Here is a 21,423-nt window from a genome sequence, read left to right on the forward strand (position 1 = left end):
ATACTTTGAATTATATATTTAGAGATGCATATCCAAAGATTGGTTATCGGTTTGAAATAAAAAGAAAACACTTTTAGAAATGATTTTGTTTGTAAGAAATGTAAAAACAAAAAAAACACCTATTGAAGCCCAGACTATGGTACTGATAATAACAGCTCCTTAATGGGGCTATATGACATCAATACAATCAACAGCAGTGCCTTGTCTTAATCAAGCAGCAATTTTATTTTCACGTTACCATATACCTTTTTACAGGCAATCTACCGTTTAATTATTACATTATTTGAGTTAGAATTTAATCGCGTGGAGGTGGGATTATAAAACACTGCAAATATATACATTTACAAAATGATATCCTTATAAACCAGTTCTATATTTATTAGAATTTTCTTCTAATTACTGGTCATTATAATCACACTAGAAGTCACATTAAGCATCCATTGCCTGTACAAAAGCGCTTGGATTTTACATGAATAACTCACAGTATCTTTTGAAATGTTACCAAGTCTATCGCACTCCTATATACATAGTTAAAGTGTTGGTAGTCCAGAGCTTGTAACAGTTACTCATTTTGCTATAAATGCTATCAATATACTGTTGGTCCCAGCTGTTACAGGAAAAAAAGCAATGTATGTAGAGTGGCAATATACTGTAGCTCTATATGTATTGAAATAGGTCTGTTATTTTCTTTCACTCAATGCCCAAATCCTTCAGCAGGGCCATTGTAGATTTAATATATGCCGAATCTGGATATCCATTCCTGTATAAAGTAAAGAGATACTGTCAAATGAAATTTATTAGTTAAACATTCAAATATGCAACACTTAAAGTACTATAATTAAAAGAAAAAGTATTTTATGAAGAATTGTCGCATTCCAGATGCAGTATTCAAATAATGACCACATTATCCACATTGTTAGTTAACCTCATAATGAAAACTCTTGCATCTATGCTCCTGTCTCAGGTATTCAAGCTACTAGGTACAGGCTTGCATGCAGTGAAGCACCTGGTTAAATAGCTACGCGTCCTGTTCAATCAACTACTATGTCCATAGGCAAACCGAGGGGCTGGTGGGGGGGTTCCTAGTGCCTGGAAACCCCCCCCCCCCCCCTACAAGTCTGGGGCACTGTATAATTGAGGTGGCTGTACCCTACCCCTGCTTCACATGGCTCTGCTCGAAAAGAGAGAGCTACCTAACAGTAGTGCACACAGCATTGGCCATGTATATTATGGGGATAGGGAGAGTTAGAGAGCAGCCAAGCACTCTCTAAAATTATAGCCATGCCCCCCATGCATGCTGGCCACGCCCACTGGCGGCATGGTGTGGAAACCCCCCCTCTACAAATCCTGAGTTTGCCCCTGATGTCTAAGACACACCTGTGGTCCTGTGCATTATGAATCTACCTCCCAGACCTGAATGGATGTAGACCCTTATCTTCTGCAGCGGTACTTAGCATTGACTAATTCAAGGTAACAGTAAGTGGCCCAGGGGAGGGTACCACACTGGTGTACTGGGGAGTTACTTGGTAGAACAGTGGTTGTTCCAAGGTACTACTCTGGCAAGAGTTCACAAACGCATAAATGAGATTCCCGTCTCGCCTCACTACAAGGGTTCCTTCAATCCTGCAGTTAGCCACTGCATAGAGAGCACATGGTGTTAAACTTGTCTCCATGTTATTCCTCTTTCAGTTACTCAAGACAACAGCAGAGGAGGTATAGGTGAAGGGTTATATCTCCTTAATGGACCTCTTCTACTGTCATTGTCAGTGACTGACTCCGTATAGAGCAGGGATGGACAACCAGATACACTTCACGGGCCACAAGATGCATCCCTCTTGCTTTCAAAAAGGCTGCACAGCACCATAAATCTCAGTAATAATTTTAAATGTATTGTTTTATCAATGAAAGAGACATCTATATGTAAAAAAAAATATATATCAGCAGGCCTTTTAAACAAGTGTTACAAGCTATAACAAACAGATCTGATAACAAAGTAGGAAGTAGCTGCAGATGAAGCTCGGAGTCCCTAAAAGAGAGCTAGAGCATGGTTATAAGACCTCATAGTTGCAGTAGGTGGAAGTACCAGGTGATGAGAGCAGGAATAGTGGTTCTGGGAGCGGAGGTTTGACTTGGGAGAGGGTAACTCTGGGTGACAGCAGTTATTGTGCTTAGACCTCAGTGCAAGAGAACAATGTACAGTGAAAGGACCTTATCTGCTGAATCGGCTGCTACAGTCATCTGCAGAAAGTAAGAAAAGCATAAGGAGGCACAAGGGTGAATCGAGCCAAACCATTAAGCACAGATGGAATCCTCAATTAAATCCAAGAACCAGGGAAGACATATGGTGGAAAATGTGAAGTAAACATGGGTGTGGGAGATGAGGGCCACATATAGGTAACTAGAACAAATCAAGGAGGCAGTAGAGAGCAAAATAAGGCATATAAGAGTAGTACAGAGTGGGTACATTCTGCTGGCAGAAGGGAGCAGAATGCAGATAGGCCTGACACGGAGAAGTAGTATAGAAAATGTGCTGGGCTGTATATTTTGCTTTTATGTACAGTGGAATATTTTTTCCTTCCTACAATGCATATAAGATATGTTTGGTTTTTTTCACCATACAGTATACCTTTTATAAAATAGAGGGAGGGACACAAAATTGAAATTCATCACAACAGGTTTTTTTTTTTGTTTTCCTGTATGATTGTCAGATGCCTGATTATTTTTTTTATGTATTTGTTTATTATACAGGGCATATGTTTCTCCACCATTTTGGTCCCTTTAACAGTATAGGCTTTCAGTGGAGGTGTACTAGCTGCAATCCTAGCGATGCTATAACAGGATTCACACTCACACCTGTGACATATAGTCAGACAGTTTTGATATCCTTTCACTATAATGATTTTGTTTAAGCCAATAATAAGGTTATAACTGGCATTTTTATTTAGGTTAAACACTTATTTAACTGAAAGGGGCGATACTAAAGGGCTTGGAGGATGGGCCGTATACATCTATGCATGGACTGCCTACTAAAGATTTTTCCTCTCCCAAGAGTGGTGATGTGATGTGTGCTTGGGTTAACGGTGCAAAACCAAGGTGTTTTGTGATGTTCATCAAATGTGCTTAATTAATGAGGCCCTGGAAGTGCACACACCTAGTATTATTATTATTAGTCTTTATTTATAGGGTGCCACAAAATTTCTGCAGCGCTGTATAGAGACAGACATAAGACCATACAGGGTAAAAAAAAGTACCGCACATTAAACAAATACTACCAGGACTTCAATCACTCCAAACATAGCTTCTTGCATAGTGACATAGGAGCAGAAGAATAGGTAGAGAAACCAGAGGCAAGAGGGTACTGCTCATAAGAGCATACATCCTAGAGGGAGGGCAAACACACAGGAGGCACAAAGGGAGTTAGAGGAGGGGATCAAGTGTAAGAGACAGGGGGGAGAGAGGGTAAGGTATTTAAGTATGGATAGGTGGACAGCTGGTAGGTTTTAAGGAAAAGATGAGTTTTGAGTGGGAAGAGGTAGTATTGTGATTTCATTAGACTGTACTCAGAATATATTACTACATTAAGAGGTATTAACTTGATTGATTTTTTACTCAAAAGTGATAGTCTCTTTATTCCCCCCCCAAAAAAATTTGACATTTGATTAAGACTATGGTCAGTGTTTGAGAGTAACAAGGTAGTAGTAGTGCTGAATGAAAAGTCTCCCGATATTGTAAGGACTGGGTCGGTGCTTATTAGATGGGTCCAAAAGAGTTCTCCTTATTCAAGAATTGTCAGCTGAACCTATGTTCAGGCTTGCAAAGGCGTAAACACCCACTGCTACACAGGCGGCTTCCAGACAATATGTATATATAGGGCAGCGCTGGACAGAAATTGATAAGCAGACAACAGATCAAGCAATTCTCCTTAATTGCTTCTTAAGAAATGAGTATCACTGGCTCTATTGCCTGCTCCTTTATTTCTGTCAAGCGCTCTCCTACATTTATAAATAAGCTAGCAGTGCGTGTTTACCACTATTTGGCATAAGAACTCATGTGCGCAAGCAGAGTGCTAGTTCCTTCAGTTACAGGTGACAGTGTGTGGGGAATGGGAATTTATGTTTCCTGTGAACCATTTTGTTCACAGGAAACGCAGCTCATGCATCATGAATAGCAGGAACTGCTTCTCTGTTTAGGCAGATAATTCAATACATACTTTACTGATCAACCTTATTAGCAATTGTTTCTCCCAACACTCTGTATGCAACAGAGTTTCCACTTTAAGGTCCTAATTCTGATTTTGCTGGATGTTCCAGCTCTGTTGTCTGTAAGGGATGGGGGCTTAGTCACTCATGGGGGTCTATTCTGGGAGGACTAGCTCAATTTTTAGGCCTGGAATAGTCAGAGGTATTAACAGAAGCTCCATGATTGTACTTACTTTATCTTCCCTCCATCTGGGTAAATTTTATGAGGAATTCTATGCCATGTCACTTTGTCTCCTGTTGGTAATGTCTTAATGTGAAATGTGAGGCCTTTACTGAGGGCTTTCTCCAGTAGCAAAAGGAGCTTTTTCCCTTCACGGTTGTCTGGCAAGTAGGCTTCAAATCTGCCACCTTTGTACGGGCATCCTGGGTTAGGATCTCCAACCTTAGTAAAAAAAAAAATGGAAGAATTTGTGACTGTTACATACTATCTACAGATGAACTGAAGCTGTGAACTACATAAAGTGCACCGTTCAGCTACACAGTGTACAAGCAGCCATTCAGTGGGCTACAACAGTATTGAGAATGCAGAGAGTCCAGAGACGTCGATCCATGGCAAAGAGCATAAAAAGGAAAGCAATTTTCCTTATTTTATTTTTGCTAATTTTAGGAAAAAACATTTTATAACTATTTGAGAAGTTATCTCAAAATACTAAAGAACTATAATTTCTTTCCAATATATTAATAAACAATAGTAGAACATTGTCATATATTTAATAGGAGTACTTTTTTTCTATTATATTTTGCTTTTTGTATTGACACTACTTCACTTAAGGTCCTCCAGTCCCTGTTGCTTTGTACCCCCACGCAAGTTGCATTCTAATTTGAATCGACCCCAATACTTTCTTGCTTAATAAATCTGTGGCACAAGCCGTGTCCTTCATGGACTTACCACAACCCATCTAGTGTCTGGCCACTCCTCTTTGGCTGGCCACACCACCTCTGGAAACTGGCACTATCCCTGATGAGCCCTTCATCTCCACTCTGACAATGTTTGGCCCTTCATAAATGTCCTCTTCTACAGGGCCATATTTTCCACCCAGACTACTTTTTCTGAGCACCTCCCCCATAACATTCCTGCAGAGCTTCTCCTGCAGCCCTCAGGTAAATATTATTCATATGTGATAATTTTCTCCAAATGCAATAACTTAGGCGTACCATAGTGGAGTGACCGAGGTCCAGAGAACACAGCTCCCTAAGTTTGTTCATAGCCTGTATAGAGATATAGCATACAACTATGTATAGCATACATACCCCTTTGTACTAAACACAATTTAAGAACATTTGAGATTACACTAGCTAAATAAATACTCACTGTATAGCAAACATGACTCTTCTTGTCACTTACCCCCTGTACTCCATCAGACACTTCATACATTATCTTGAAAGAAGTATCTCGTTCATATCCAGGTAAGCTCAGGCTCATACTTGTATGAGTCATGATGATTCTCCGGTCGTCTTTGTCTTTTGATGCTGTACTTGCAAGACATATCCCACATGGGTCCATAGTTGTTGAATGACAGTTATCACACAGATAGTGACCACAAGATACTTTAACTACTTTGCTGCTGTTCTTACACAGGTCACAAACTGTGTCCGTCTTCTCAGACTCTTGGCCAACCGCAGGACTTCTCAATTCAGATGAACTACTCTCAAATTGCGGGAAGGAACCCTCTTGCAAAATGCCCTTTTCCCCACTATCTGTCTCCAAATAAGATCTATTTTTGACACTTTGGGAAGGGGAGTTTAATTGTTCTGCTAATAACTCCGTGGTATTATCAAGACCCTGATCATAAGTTTTCACGGCTGCTTTGAAATCTGGTGAACAATGTTTGGATGTGTAGAGATCTGTCTGAGGATTCTCAAAAAATGAACTTTTGGATTTAAAGTAATCTTGCTCTTGAAGAAAACTGTTTCCCTTTATATAATCTTGAAGTTCTTTTGGATGTGGAGAGGTTTGTATGTTTTCTTCTTGATATGGCGGCATTATATTACTGAAGAAGGTTTTAGTTTCATTGGCGATTCTAGATAATGTGTCGGTGCTATCAAACTGAGAAGACTTCTGATCTTCCAGACATCGCATGCCTTGATAGTCATTAGTTTCCGATACAGCATCCTGACTGCTCAGCTCAGAAGACAATGGCTGAGGTTGGGTATATTTACTCTTCGACCAGCCAATACGATTTTCAACATTATTGTCACCAGTGGAATCTGGTTTGTTCATTTGGTCCATTGTCTTGAAATGTACAGAGGTTTGGCCGTCATCTGCCACCACCAAAGGTAAATTTCTATGGGATCTAATTTTATTTACTACAAGCTGACTGTACTCTTTGGGATATATAATAAGTAGCTTATCTTTCTCCACCTTAATGCAAAGTTTTTGGGAGTAACTGCGGAACAGATTGCACCAATCATACACTGCACTATCATCTGGACCTTTAATCCCTAATGTGGAGTAGTCAAGAGAAGAGCTGGTAATATTTACACTCTCTTTCCAATACAATAATTGAATATTTTCCTTTGCCATAGTTAACTTGGATTTGCTAACTGCCTTTAGTTTTAATATAATGTTACCGTTATATTGCTCCTCCATTAACAAGACTTCAGTACAAGCAATTTCAATGTCAGATTTATGAAACTCCTTTATGTAATGCCATAGCCAATCCTGCGCCAAGATTTCATCTGTGAATGGAAATATGTCACCTTGTTGAACAGACGAAGCGTTTTCTCTAGTATAAATACGAGATAAACTATTGGATCGTCTGAGTTTACCTTCTGATATTTTAAAGTCTACGGGGGGAGGGTCCACATCTACTAGGCTAGAGTAGAGTAGTTCACTTGATGCTTTAGTGAATCTTACAGGTTTGAGTGGACCACTACTTTTAGTGGTGGATCTGCTCTGTCTTATATCCTCTCTGCCAGTTTTTAGTGCTGGGAGAACGTCAAGTTTTTTGAATGGTGGTAAGCTCTTGCTTCCAGACTTCTCATCCGTTTGTGACAGACTAAAATCTTCATTTTTAAGATATTTTGCCGCTGTGTATTCCACCATTGTCTCGGCTGTTTTGTCACTATTTGGATATTTCTCGTGATCTAGGAGATGTCTGCTGTTACTATTTGATGAAGTCAGGTATCTTTCGTCTAACTGTGTTCTTGTTGAATATGAACTATGGTCTGTGGGTAAACTAAATGTTGCAGCTATTCTATTTCCTACTTTGGCTTCAGAGCGTTCATGCTTATAAGAGGGGGAAATGGACTTTAATAGATCTTCTCTCGTGGTGCTCTCAGGGGTTCCTGCAGGTTGTGTGCTAAACAGGGGATTTAAAGCACTAGTTGGTTTGTCAAACTTAGACTGTGCGTCACTGATATATTGTTTGCCTTGACCCACATCTAAACCATTTCCAATAAGGAACAAGTATTGTTCATCTTCATGACAAAGGAGCATAGGATACAAACTTTGGAGGTCTCTCAGTAGTGACCTGTGAAAGTCCTGATCTCCATTTAGGCCTCTCTTATCTATCTGCTCTTTCCTTAGTAATAGTGCCAACCCCTGGTAAAGTCCCATGAGGTTAAACCTAGCAGCTCTCAAGTTTGCCAGATTATGTAGTCCACCAGTTACAGTCTGGAGATAAAGGGTGGTGATTCCATCAGAGCTTTCATCCACTGCTTGAACTTGATATTTGCTTAATATTTCCTTATACTCCAAACTATGGAATTGTATGTACTTATATATATCAGCATCCCAGACAAACGGTTCCTGTAATTGCTCAATGGTTTCATTTTTCTGAACATATCTTGTCTGCTCAGCACTGGCAGAAAGTGGCATAGATCTTTGATCTGCGACCTGTGGTATACCTTGGAGATCTGAGCGATGTCTGAGTATAGACTGGTCACTCTTGGCTCTTTTCTGCATATCGAATAAGTCTTGCTTCAAGCTTTCATATCCAATGTCTAACTTGTTTACAATCTCCTGGACCAAGGTTTGAATCTCTGTGTATGTTCCACTTATGTCACATGTTTTTGTCTTTTCATTAAAGTCGAACTTGACGTCTCTGTGAGTCTTTCTCATATTCTTCAAAACATTTCTGCAGTTTTCCGGGAATCTTTTGTAGTGCACAGTCAAAGACAACTTCTGAAACACCTGCACAAAAAATATTAATAATAAACACTGGATACTTCCTATCAGGCAATAAAGACGTTTAGATGGATATACTTCATTATCAATTAGAGAGTCGTTTAGGAGAAGTGACACACTGCAAGCCATCATTTCTCAACCCTGGTTTTCAGCCGCAACTACTGATAACCGTTTCTTCACAACCCAATTAGCAGCACTGTACTTTACAGCACACTTCTTGCGCATGTCTTTAATACCGTATATACTCGAGTATAAGTCGACTCGAATATAAGCCGAGGCACCTAATTTTACTACATAAAACTGGGAAAACTTATTGACTCGAGTATAAGCCTAGGGTGGAAAAGAGCGCTAATTTAAAAACCTAAATAAAAATGATAGGTTCAATCTATGAAATCATTTTTAGCTAGATGACAAGGAACATTCATAAATGATTCTAAAATCATTGGGTACAACCGAACCTAAATAAAGAGGTAGGGATATAAATGTATGAACATGGTGGCTGTATTGTTTGTTCATTATGTAATTGCACTGTAAATAAAAAAAAAAACAAAAAGGAGAGAGAGAGAGAGAGAGAGAGAGAGGAGAGAGAGGAGAGAGAGAGAGAGAGAGAGAGAGAGATTTTCCAAATGCCGAACTTCCTGTTGTTGCAACGCATATGCAGAAGTTGACAGCCGACGGACCGGACACCAGGTAAGTTCACCCGTGTATAAGCCGAGTGCCCTTTTTCAGCATACAAAAGTATGCTGAAAAACTCGGCTTATACACGAGTATATACGGTACTTCATTTTTGTTTTTCCAGAAATCCTGAAACCACTGCCTGATGTAATCCGATTCAGATTAGAAAGCTGAGGATGCAGTCAGATGAGCTACTGTGACAACACTGACCATGCCCCTGTATATGAATTCACCAATCCACACAGTGCATGTGCTGCAAAGTAGGACTGTCAAGCTGTGTATATTATTCATGTATAATATACAGCCTGTAACGGTGTTGGCTAACCTGTGACACTCCAGGTGTTGTGAAACTACAAGTCCCAGCATGCTTTGCCAATATATAGCAGCTTATTGCTGGAAGGGTATGCTGGGACTTGTAGTTTCACAACACCTGGAGTGTCACAGGTTAGCCAACACTGGCCTATAATGTATATTAATGTCAAATAGTGGTTTTACTTGTGTGTTAAATACTGAGATTGTAGAACTGATGTAAGTAGTATCCATTTATATATTTCGAGTGAATAAACAGATCACATTTAGTTTTATTATAAATGTTCTTGTTCAGTTGCAGTTTAATAAAGTAAAGGTTTTAAATCAGAAGAGGGTTTATAGGATTCATAACAAAGCAATGTTGTTGCCTAACCCTGGCATCGCACTGAGTGATAGGTGGGTGACAGATGGACATGAAGGGGTTAAGAAACATAAGACCACCTGGTCTGTCTAAAACGCCTTAAACAAATCTCATATTCATTGTTAAACGCAAAGTCCTGTCACCACCAAGTGATGACACTCTTATTAAGTCTCCATGACTTATCCCAAATGTAATCACACCTCAAATGAATCAGTTACTGTGTTGTGACGCCAGGTTGTAGGACTTATAATAACCTAGCAACAACCCTGATGCTAAATTAGTTAGCATTTACATGAACAATACATAAAATGAAAAATAAAGAAGATTATTGGAGAATAGCATTAGTTATTATGTTATGTGTTCTGTAGAAGTAGTAAAGACTGGTATAGGTATGAGACTAGAATAGGTATGAGTAGTAGAGACTGGTATAGGTATGAGACTAGAATGGGTATGAGTAGTAGAGACTGGTATAGGTATGAGACTAGAATAGGTATGAATAGTAGAGACTGGTATAGGTATGAGACTAGAATAGGTATGAGTAATAGAGACTGGTATAGGTATGAGACTAGAATAGGTATGAGTAGTAGAAACTGATATAGGTATGAGACTAGAATAGGTATGAGTAGTAGAGACTAGTATAGGTATGAGACTAGAATGGATATGAGTAATAGAGACTGGTATATGTATGAGACTAGAATAGATAGGAGTAGTACAGACTGGTATAGGTATGAGACTAGAATAGGTATGAATAGTAGAGACTGGTATAGGTATGAGACTAGAATAGGTATGAGTAATAGAGACTGGTATAGGTATGAGACTAGAATAGGTATGAGTAGTAGAGACTGGTATATGTATGAGACTAGAATAGATAGGAGTAGTAGAGACTGGTATAGGTATGAGACTAGAATAGGTATGAATAGTAGAGACTGGTATAGGTATGAGACTAGAATAGGTATGAGTAATAGAGACTGGTATAGGTATGAGACTAGAATAGGTATGAGTAGTAGAAACTGGTATAGGTATGAGACTAGAATAGGTATGAGTAGTAGAGACTAGTATAGGTATGAGACTAGAATAGGTATGAGTAGTAGAGACTAGTATAGGTATGAGACTAGAATGGATATGAGTAATAGAGACTGGTATATGTATGAGACTAGAATAGATAGGAGTAGTAGAGACTGGTATAGGTATGAGACTAGAATAGGTATGAGTAGTAGAGACTAGTATAGGTATGAGACTAGAATAGGTATGAGTAGTACAGACTGGTATAGGTATGAGACTAGAATAGGTATGAGTAGTAGAGACGGGTATAAGTATGAGACTAGAATAGATAGTAGTAGTAGAGACTGGTATAGGTATGAGAGTAGAATAGGTATGAGTAGTACAGACTGGTATAGGTATGAGACTAGAATAGGTATGAGTAGGAGAGACTAGAATAGGTATGAGACTAGAATAGGTATGAGTAGTACAGACTGGTATAGGTATGAGACTAGAATAGGTATGAGTAGTACAGACTGGTATAGGTATGAGACTAGAATAGGTATGAGACTAGAATAGGTATGAGTAGTACAGACTAGTATAGGTATGAGACTAGAATAGATATGAGTAGTACAGACTAGTATAGATATGAGACTAGAATGGATATGAGTAATAGAGACTGGTATATGTATGAGACTAGAATAGATAGGAGTAGTACAGACTGGTATAGGTATGAGACTAAAATAGGTATGAGTAGTACAGACTGGTATAGGTATGAGACTAGAATAGGTATGAGTAGTACAGACTAGTATAGGTATGAGACTAGAATAGGTATGAGTAGTACAGACTAGTATAGGTATGAGACTAGAATAGGTATGAGTAGTACAGACTAGTATAGGTATGAGACTAGAATAGGTATGAGTAGTACAGACTGGTATAGGTATGAGACTAGAATAGGTATGAGTAGGAGAGACTAGAATAGGTATGAGACTAGAATAGGTATGAGTAGTACAGACTGGTATAGGTATGAGACTAGAATAGGTATGAGTAGTACAGACTAGTATAGGTATGAGACTAGAATAGGTATGAGACTAGAATAGGTATGAGTAGTACAGACTGGTATAGGTATGAGACTAGAATAGGTATGAGTAGTACAGACTGGTATAGGTATAAGACTAGAATAGTTATGAGACTAGAATAGGTATGAGTATTACAGACTGGTATAGGTATGAGACTAGAATAGGTATGAGTAGTACAGACTAGTATAGGTATGAGACTAGAATAGGTATGAGTAGTACAGACTAGTATAGGTATGAGACTAGAATAGGTATGAGTAGTACAGACTGGTATAGGTATGAGACTAGAATAGGTATGAGTAGTACAGACTGGTATAGGTATGAGACTAGAATAGGTATGAGTAGTACAGACTAGTATAGGTATGACACTAGAATAGGTATGAGTAGTACAGACTAGTATAGGTATGAGACTAGAATAGGTATGAGTAGTACAGACTAGTATAGGTATGAGACTAGAATAGGTATGAGTAGTACAGACTAGAATAGGTATGAGTAGGAGAGACTAGAATAGGTATGAGACTAGAATAGGTATGAGTAGTAGAGACTAGAATAGGTATAAAACTAGAATAGGTATGAGTAGTACAGACTAGTATAGGTATGAGACTAGAAAAGGTATGAGTAGTACAGACTAGTATAGGTATGAGACTAGAATAGGTAGGAGTAGTACAGACTGGTATAGGTATGAGACTAGAATAGGTATGAGTAGTACAGACTGGTATAAGTATGAGACTAGAATAGGTATGAGTAGTACAGACTAGTATAGGTATGAGACTAGAATAGGTATGAGTAGTACAGACTAGTATAGGTATGAGACTAGAATAGGTGTGAGACTAGAATAGGTATGAGTAGTACAGACTGGTATAGGTATGAGACTAGAATAGGTATGAGACTAGAATAGATATGAGTAGTACAGACTGGTATAGGTATGAGACTAGAATAGGTATGAGTAGTACAGACTAGTATAGGTATGAGACTAGAATAGGTATGAGTAGTACAGACTAGTATAGGTATGAGACTAGAATAGGTATGAGTAGTACAGACTAGAATAGGTATGAGACTAGAATAGGTATGAGTAGTACAGACTGGTATAGGTATGAGACTAGAATAGGTATGAGACTAGAATAGGTATGAGTAGTACAGACTGGTATAGGTATGAGACTAGAATAGGTATGAGTAGTACAGACTGGTATAGGTATGAGACTAGAATAGGTATGAGTAGTACAGACTGGTATATGTATGAGACTAGAATAGGTATGAGACTAGAATAGATATGAGTAGTACAGACTAGTATAGGTATGAGACTAGAATAGGTATGAGTAGTACAGACTGGTATAGGTATGAGACTAGAATAGGTATGAGTAGTACAGACTGGTATAGGTATGAGACTAGAATAGGTATGAGACTAGAATAGATATGAGTAGTACAGACTGGTATAGGTATGAGACTAGAATAGGTATGAGTAGTACAGACTAGTATAGATATGAGACTAGAATAGGTATGAGACTAGAATAGGTATGAGTAGTACAGACTAGTATAGGTATGAGACTAGAATAGGTATGAGTAGTACAGACTAGAATAGGTATGAGACTAGAATAGGTATGAGTAGTACAGACTGGTATAGGTATGAGACTAGAATAGGTATGAGACTAGAATAGGTATGAGTAGTACAGACTGGTATAGGTATGAGACTAGAACAGGTATGAGTAGTACAGACTAGTATAGGTATGAGACTAGAATAGGTATGAGTACTACAGACTAGAATAGGTATGAGTAGGAGAGACTAGAATAGGTATGAGACTAGAATAGGTATGAGTAGTAGAGACTAGAATAGGTATGAGACTAGAACAGGTATGAGTAGTACAGACTAGTATAGGTATGAGACTAGAATAGGTATGAGTAGTAGGGACTGGTATAGGTATGAGACTAGAATAACAGAAATTAATTTGCACAGATTTTCATTTACAGTTTTCCACAGCAAAACATGGCTCATTTTATATACCAATATTAGCAGTGTAATACTAAGTACTGCAGCTGTATGATCATTTTTATTTAACTATAGAACCACAAGTAACGCTCAAATATGACTATATATACAATGTATATAAATTTCTATGCAAAATTTTGGGTACCATGGTTAAATTGTCCATTTCACTGAATCTCTAAATGCAAGGTACGAACTTAAGTATGTCATAATTCTCCATATTTGTTTGCCAAATTTAACATACTGAAAACAATTTAAAAAAAAGTGTAAGTGGCACATGCAAAAGTTTGTGGGCACTTTATCAGTCAATAGTTAAAAACACCTTCTTTGGCATAAATCACAGCTTCCCAGCATTTCTTGTAGACATCTAAGGGGCACATTCAATTGACGGCGGGACCGCCGAAAATCCCGCGCTCAAAAACTATTACTGTTAATACGGTAATCTCTCGCTAAAATTTAAGCTCGCAGCCCCCTGAGCTGCGAGCTGAAATCCAGCGAGTGAATTACCGTATTAACATTTTTCCGCGCAGGATTACCGTAAAATCCTGCGCGGACAGCGGGATTTTCGGCAATCCCGCCGACAATTGAATACCCCCCTAAGAGTCTTTCTATTCTTGCTTTAGAAATTGTTTACAGTCTATTTGCAGAACTGTTCTATTCAGTCTTCTTGCATGCACAGCATGTTTGAGATCTCCCTGCAGGTTTTCAAAAATATCCAAGTCTGAGGGCCGTGAAGGCTATTAAATTCAGCAAACAAATAGTGCAATATAAAATGTGCAGAAATATGCAGAAATCTAGTGGTGTTGACAACTTCTTTTCACTTAAGAGATTTAGCGAAACATGCAATTTGACCTGGGAGCCCAAATGTTTGCTTACAACTGTACTGTTATAATTATTATGTGTTATGTTTATAGTTGATACATTCTGATGCAGTGGTGTAATAAGGCCTGGGAGAGCCAGGGTGCATCACTAAAATAAGTCCACATTTTGTTGACCTGGGGCCTGATTCATTAAGGATTTTAACTTAAGAAACTTCTTATTTAAGTCTCCTGGACAAAACCATGTTACAATGCAAGGGGTGAAAATTCTGTTTTGCATATAAGTTAAATACTGACTGTTTTTTCATATAGCACACAAATACTTGATAGCGTATTTGTACACATGAAAAAACAGTCAGTATTTAACTTATGTGCAAAACAGAATACTAATTTGCAGCCCTTGCATTGTGACATGGTTTTGTCCAAGAGACTGAAATACGAAGTTTCTCAAGTTAAGATCCTTAATGAATCAGGTCCGTGGTCCTTATTCTTTGTTTGCTAACAAGAAGAAAGGACGCCAACTTTCTCCGTCTCTATGCTAGGCTATTTAGCATACAGATGGAGAAAGGCTATTTAGCATAAAACAATTTCTATGTGTATTATCATACTAGCCCCAATTAAACTACAACCACTATTTTGTATTACTGCTCACACTTCTTCCCCACAATGTGCTTTACACACTGCAATATGCTCGCCCTCGTGACTCATGTAATTTGTAACCATTAGGAGAGCCTGCAATTTATTCTGAATGTTAGAATCCATCTATGGTTTACATGCCTTGTATGACAGCACAATATTGCATTATATACTCACACATTATTTATTATGTAATGTCAAGCACAGCCCTAACTAAATTTGATTTTTCTTCCATTTTTTTCACTTCTATTGTCTCTGTGGTGACAGCTCAGCTGTATAAACCTGATAACTGAACAGCTGTAGGTTTTAGTTCCCTAATGATAAATATGACATGAGGGGCATCCTGTTTCCTCTATGTGTACACCGTCCATATCGTAAAACATACACAGTAGTATCTGACTGTCTGTCTTACAAATCCTGTTTATTTAGCTGATTAGATATACACCAGTCAGTGAGAGGAAACACAGACTCTCTTTACCAATAATATGGTGGAATTATTAAATCACAAATATTGTTAATATGGACCACATGAGACCAGCTTGGTTGGCATATGTACAGATCCTACACATGTAAGCGCCATGTCTATGCCTGTCCACCACAATGTACAGGAAGCCCCCACATCAGTGCTGCTAAAATAATTTTTAACAGAACTATTGATGAGTTGAAAGATGTGCCGACCCACCAATTTATTTTCTAAAGCACTTGTCAGTTCGCACTGGCTGGTCCACTTACTCTGGCTTGTTCACGATTGTGTAAATACTCAGATCAAATGTTCCTATGTGATGTGACACGCCTCCCTCCTACTTTCTGCAAATGCATCCAGTATTACAGGTAAGCACATTGGATTTGTGGGACAAAAAGGGCCGTATCTCAGGGTGCAAAGGTTTGCACAGTCTAATGGGAGGAGTTGATCAGTGACGTTGCTCGCTGAGTAGGGGTTAGATATTCTTTGTGGGATGAGATTTAAATGCAATAAAAGAATTGAGAGGGCCCATGTAGGGTGAGATCCCTGATTTGCGACAGCCCAAAAGAATTGGGTTGGACATTTAAATCACATTTTACTCTTTCCACCATATGTCTTGTCAAGGGGATCTGAAACTGTACAAAGCAAAGCCCAGATTGATTTTCCAGGGTCAGCTCCTAGGACCGGGATGTGGGTGTGCACATTGGAAGCGCTAAAACCATCGCACAAATAATACAAATAGCACATTTTTGGGAGGGTTCATAAATAAGCCTTAGCAAGGGAGCAATGCAAGGTAAAATGTAATCTCCCAGTAGGTTGGAAACAAATAGTTGACATTGGGAAACATGAGTAAAAACTACATTTGTTAAAATAAAAACAGGGTGTTTTGAAAGATATATCAAGTTATCTAAGGCTGCATGCACATGGTTTGTATGCTGCAAATCTAGGGGTGTTCCCTGGGCAGTCCCAGTTTTTTGCTACTGAAAGTTCCAAAATAGTATTATTTATTTTTCCAGCATTAGAGGTAAATTTCTGAAACTGTAGGTTTGAAAAAGTGGAGATGTTGCCTATAGCAACCATTCAGATTCTAGCTGTCATTTTGTAGAATGTACTAAAGAAATGAAAACTAGAATCTGATTGGTTGCTATAGGCAACATCTCCACTTTGCAAGGGCAACTGAACACGACAGGGCAGAACACTTTGGGTGGTGAAGATGGGTTTGACCTGTCCCAGCTGAGGGGAGTAGAGGGGGTGATATTTACCACTGACATTATACTGCTGGCGCCTCTCTAAGTTCATGTATAATAGCATTAACAGTAAAATCAATTATTCACTATCTTATAATTGGCATATGTATTGGTTTTAGTACCTCATCAAGTTCCAGCTTGCCAATAACCTCACTGACTACCAGCTTATATGCCTTGTCATTGACTTGCAAAGTGTGATTCTTAATTCTCAGGACCATCTCAGCCACTGTAAAGATAAAGAGAGAATACTAAGACACTCACTGTTCAACTGGATACAGTACACAACAACAATATTCATGTCATGTCTCTACAATCTTCTCTCCAGGAATTTCATATACTCACTGTACCAATTTTAAAAGGACCATTTTGTACATAGAGTTGTGTGCAAATATTTGGGCAATTCTGGTTTAATTGCATGTTTCACTAACCACATCTGTGAGTGAAAAGCAGCTTCTACAATCTCTGCAGGGTACAAACCTAAACACTGCGCATTCCGGCTAATTTTAATGCACAATTGTTTGCTGAATTTATCGAATTGAAAATGAAAAAATAAAACGGAGAATGTGTCGTGTGCAAACGTTTGGTTACCATTCGAGTTGCAGAGGTTGTGTTAACTTCATTTAATATACAGATTTAGTGAAACATGCACTTTGGGTACAATACTGTAAAATGATTTTCTGTTCTCCAGTTTTGTGCAAGAGTTTCCTAGACACCCACTTTAATATGAGCCCATTTTATTCCATATGCTATTCTCTGGAAGAATAAAATTACCTTCTAATGAACAACAATCTGTGAAAGTGCTCACTAAATTTTATGTCACATTCACATCATAAAGATTCAAGATTCAGAAAAGCATTCATATGTACCGTATTTTAACCTTAAAGCAGTACAAAGATTAAAATGTGTAATTTTTGTTTTTGTTTTAAATGAGCGTCATTTCCATTAGCATACAAAGCCGCTAAAAACAAATTCACATTGGAACATAGGGTTAAACTAGGTACACAATACAGGGTTTTCGTCCAATAATCGGCTAAATCAGCAGACATACGACTGCTCGTTCAAAAGTCGGGTCAGTGTGTGCAGTGACACGATGGTCGAAAGTCTGCCCAAATGGACGATTGTTGCCTCATTTGGTTGGTCGTACCGTTTAATATTTTTGTTCCAATCTCGTTTCCGTTGTGTAGTGTGTATAAACTTCCGACCGATCCACGCAAATGATGCTTCAGTGTGTACGAAATTAAAATTATTGGTCACGACAACATGGCTGTAAAAAGTTGCTAAAGGGACGTCGCTCTTCCCTTTATCGTCCTAAACAAGGCTAGTGTGTATGCAGTCCATGGACCGAGCGATCGGACCATCGATCGCATGTAAAATCGATCGGCATAAAAAGTTGGTGGAAAATTCTGTAGTGTGTACCCAGCTTTAGAAATGGGCAAAATCATATAAAAGTTATGTGCCCCTTGGGCTTCATCATAGTTTACCATTTCTGAAAAAGATTTCTAATTACATTTTGTATATGTACTAAATATGATCTTCTTCATTAATTTCTAGCAAAGGGCTCTTACAATGGGTATCAACCCTAAATTTTTGTTTTACCTTTATCTTCCTCAAACGTAACAATGGCATAAGGCTGAGTTCCAGGGATAATGTCAATACTTTCCACCTCTCCTCCCCCATTTCGAGTCCTCAGGAAGTGTATAGTGAGCTTATCCTTCACACGTTCGGATGAAATGTCAGTTGGAATTCCATCTACCCGCAGCCTTTTCTTCTCCATATCTCCCAGATCCTTCAGGAAGCTGGTAGTGAAATTAAACAATGGCAATAGAGAATCGTGGAATGAATGTTGTAACACAAGTCAATGACACTATTTTTGGTACCAAAAAAAAAAGGTCACAGTGCAAAAAAAACAGGGTTGTTCAGCAACCAGGCATTCTATTTCCTTCTGACTCCGAGGGGTATATTAACTAAACTGCGAGTTTGAAACAGCGGAGATGTTGCCTATAGTAACCAATCAGGTTCTAGCTATCATTTTGTAGAATGTACTAAATGAATAATAACTAGAATCTGATTGATTGCTATTGGCAACATCTCCACTTTTTCAAACCCGCAGCTTAGTAAATATACCTCTAAGAATCCCCAGCCAACTATGTAAGTGCTGGGAATTCTGGGACATGTAGTTATTCAGTGGCTGTAGACATAGTTTGTCTACTCATTTAATTAAGAAGCAATGTTATGCATCAAGACATTTGAAGGCCACATGTGTCATAATATTTAACTCACACAAATCATTTAACATATTTACACTCTAAAACTGTCACTTTCTAATCAGTGCTCCATAAAATATTTATTATCCTACAATATATAATATTGCCTATTCCCATGTTTAAAAGGAATATACTTTGTGATATTTCTTTGCTATGTAGAAAAGTACAGGGACAAACAGGATACAGATCATCAATACACAATATAAGGATATATATATTAAAGAAACACCCTCCCTCATGTTTCCCTATATTACTACCCATGTTATGAACGTTCATACAAATTGAGATTAACAAATCAAGAGTCTAAGGGCGAGATTTACTAAGCTGCGAGTTTGAAAAAGTGGGGATGTTGCCTATAGCAACCAATCAGATTCTAGCTGTCATTTTGTAGAAAGTACTAAATAAATGAAAGCTAGAATCTGATTGGTTGCTATAGGCAACGTCCCCACTTTTTCAAACTCGCAGCTTAGTAAATCTAGCCTTAAGAAGTTAAAGAGCACCAGTCACCTGCACACAGTGGGAGCAGCCATTTTGTGGTCTGATCCAACATTCATCATTATCCATTTATTTATATAGCACCACTAATTCTGCAGCGCTGTACAGAGAACTCACTCACATCATTCAAGATAATTCAGTCGGTAGGTGGAATCTGACATTTTGTGGGCCCACCCAAAACACTGCACACAATTATCTCACTATAAACTATCACTGATGTTTGTATTTGTGTGACTTGCAGGTCAGCACACATAATGGTGTGCCTTCAGAGGTACAGCTTGTAATTCGATTTGATAGGCTGTAGCGATACTTCAATATTTTAAAATGTGAAGAGATTAATGCTGTGGTATGGTCATTTTTGCTGGTAACAGTTTAAAGAAAAAAAATAACATAACAAATGAAACACTAAGCTTTTAAAAAGATAAGAACGATGCAGATGTGTTCCTTATTGAAATTGTATGTCTTTATTTTAGTTATTTATATATGTTTTTATATTGTGGGCCAATTGTGGCTTATTTGGTATCATAGTCAAGTAATATCAAATATAGCTACCAAATATATGTACTTTATTTAAAGCAGCAATCCTATGAAAAATATATATTTTTAAACATAAATCACTGTGGCAGACTGTAAGAATATTGGTAATTACAATTTTTCCTTGGTTTGGTTCTTCAAACTGCTAGTACTATTAATTCATAACTCTGAATAGTGTCATGTTACTACCATAGCAACCACAGTTACATGGCACATGATGTAGTGAGCACAGATGCTTTGGAACGCCCCTCTGAGCTCTGTCTGTATTGTATACTGTACAGTTGGGATGTCTGAATATAGAGAGTTATTTTCAGCATGTGCCTGTATTTAACACATAGGGGTAGGCTTAGTAAAATATGATCAGATTTTACATACTATAAAACTAATCCCATATGTCAAAGTAGTTGTGTTTCTGCAAACTGTCATTACTCAATTTCAACAAACTACTGCTCTTTTATATAGAACCTATCATATCAACAACAAAATTATAGTTTGATGTTTAAATACAGCAGGGTGGTTTTATCCTCAATGTTAAGTCTATTTTAATACATTTTAAATAGGTGTACTTACCAGCAATGGAAGTGCTCAGCATGAAAACAACTCCTTGCTATTGTCCCTGTAAGGAAAAATGTGTTTATGTTAGAAACATCTTACAGTGATATGACTGCACAACATTAATCCTCAATCAGACATGGAAGGAAGGGTATCCCCTACATGAAAAACAGGGACAAGGGCGCTGCGAGTTCCAAACACAACTTCTGTGGCCGTTTTGTGTGTGGGTGAGACAGTACAGAGGTGGGAGGAGAATATGTGGATAGTTGGAACAGAAATGACAGCAGTACTATAAAGTTTCTGAGTACACTTTATGAACTGCCAAAAATTCACTAGACTGGTAAACACAACACAGCATCACCAATGGAAGCATTGTGTGTGGTTAGCAATCCGGCACGATCAGATACAACCTAATGTCGGAGAACTATTTATCAAGATGATGTTTTCAAGCTGGGCGCATGTCATTGGCACATAGATCATCATAAGTATACCCTCACCATTTCACATGACCAGCTGACCTGCCAACTTCAGCACATGTTTTATCACAGTGTATTATTTGGCTATTATGTATAGCCTAACATCCAGCACACGCAGCCTCGTGCCTGCTGTAATCCCACAACATAAAGTGTCCCCATTATAGCTCCAT

At 38.3% G+C, this 21,423-nt stretch overlaps 1 protein-coding gene across 1 annotated transcript; it reads right to left on the bottom strand.

The window, feature by feature from the left end:
- Window positions 1-201: 201 nt before the first annotated feature.
- On the bottom strand, window positions 202-20,961 carry LOC142094851 (uncharacterized). The gene is made up of 7 exons (XM_075177418.1): window positions 20,940-20,961; window positions 20,796-20,841; window positions 18,529-18,728; window positions 17,055-17,158; window positions 5,605-8,394; window positions 4,433-4,641; window positions 202-760 (listed from the first exon to the last, which is right to left on the bottom strand). Exons 3-7 carry the CDS (start codon window positions 18,704-18,706, stop codon window positions 691-693), a joined length of 3,351 nt encoding a protein of 1,116 aa, XP_075033519.1. The 5' UTR covers window positions 18,707-18,728; window positions 20,796-20,841; window positions 20,940-20,961; the 3' UTR covers window positions 202-690.
- Window positions 20,962-21,423: the final 462 nt, after the last annotated feature.

This window comes from Mixophyes fleayi, chromosome 6, assembly GCF_038048845.1.
Source record: "Mixophyes fleayi isolate aMixFle1 chromosome 6, aMixFle1.hap1, whole genome shotgun sequence".
NCBI lineage: Eukaryota > Metazoa > Chordata > Amphibia > Anura > Limnodynastidae > Mixophyes > Mixophyes fleayi.

Bases quoted from the DNA above. Each gene is read 5' to 3' on its own strand.
- LOC142094851 (XM_075177418.1), bottom strand. From the start codon at position 18,706: ATGGAGAAGAAAAGGCTGCGGGTAGATGGAATTCCAACTGACATTTCA. The intron at 17,159-18,528 runs GTAAAACAAAAA...TTATCTTTACAG, and splicing joins TACGTTTGAGGAAGATAAAG to TGGCTGAGATGGTCCTGAGA. The intron at 8,395-17,054 runs GTACTAAAACCA...TTTTTTGTGCAG, and splicing joins GCAAGCTGGAACTTGATGAG to GTGTTTCAGAAGTTGTCTTT.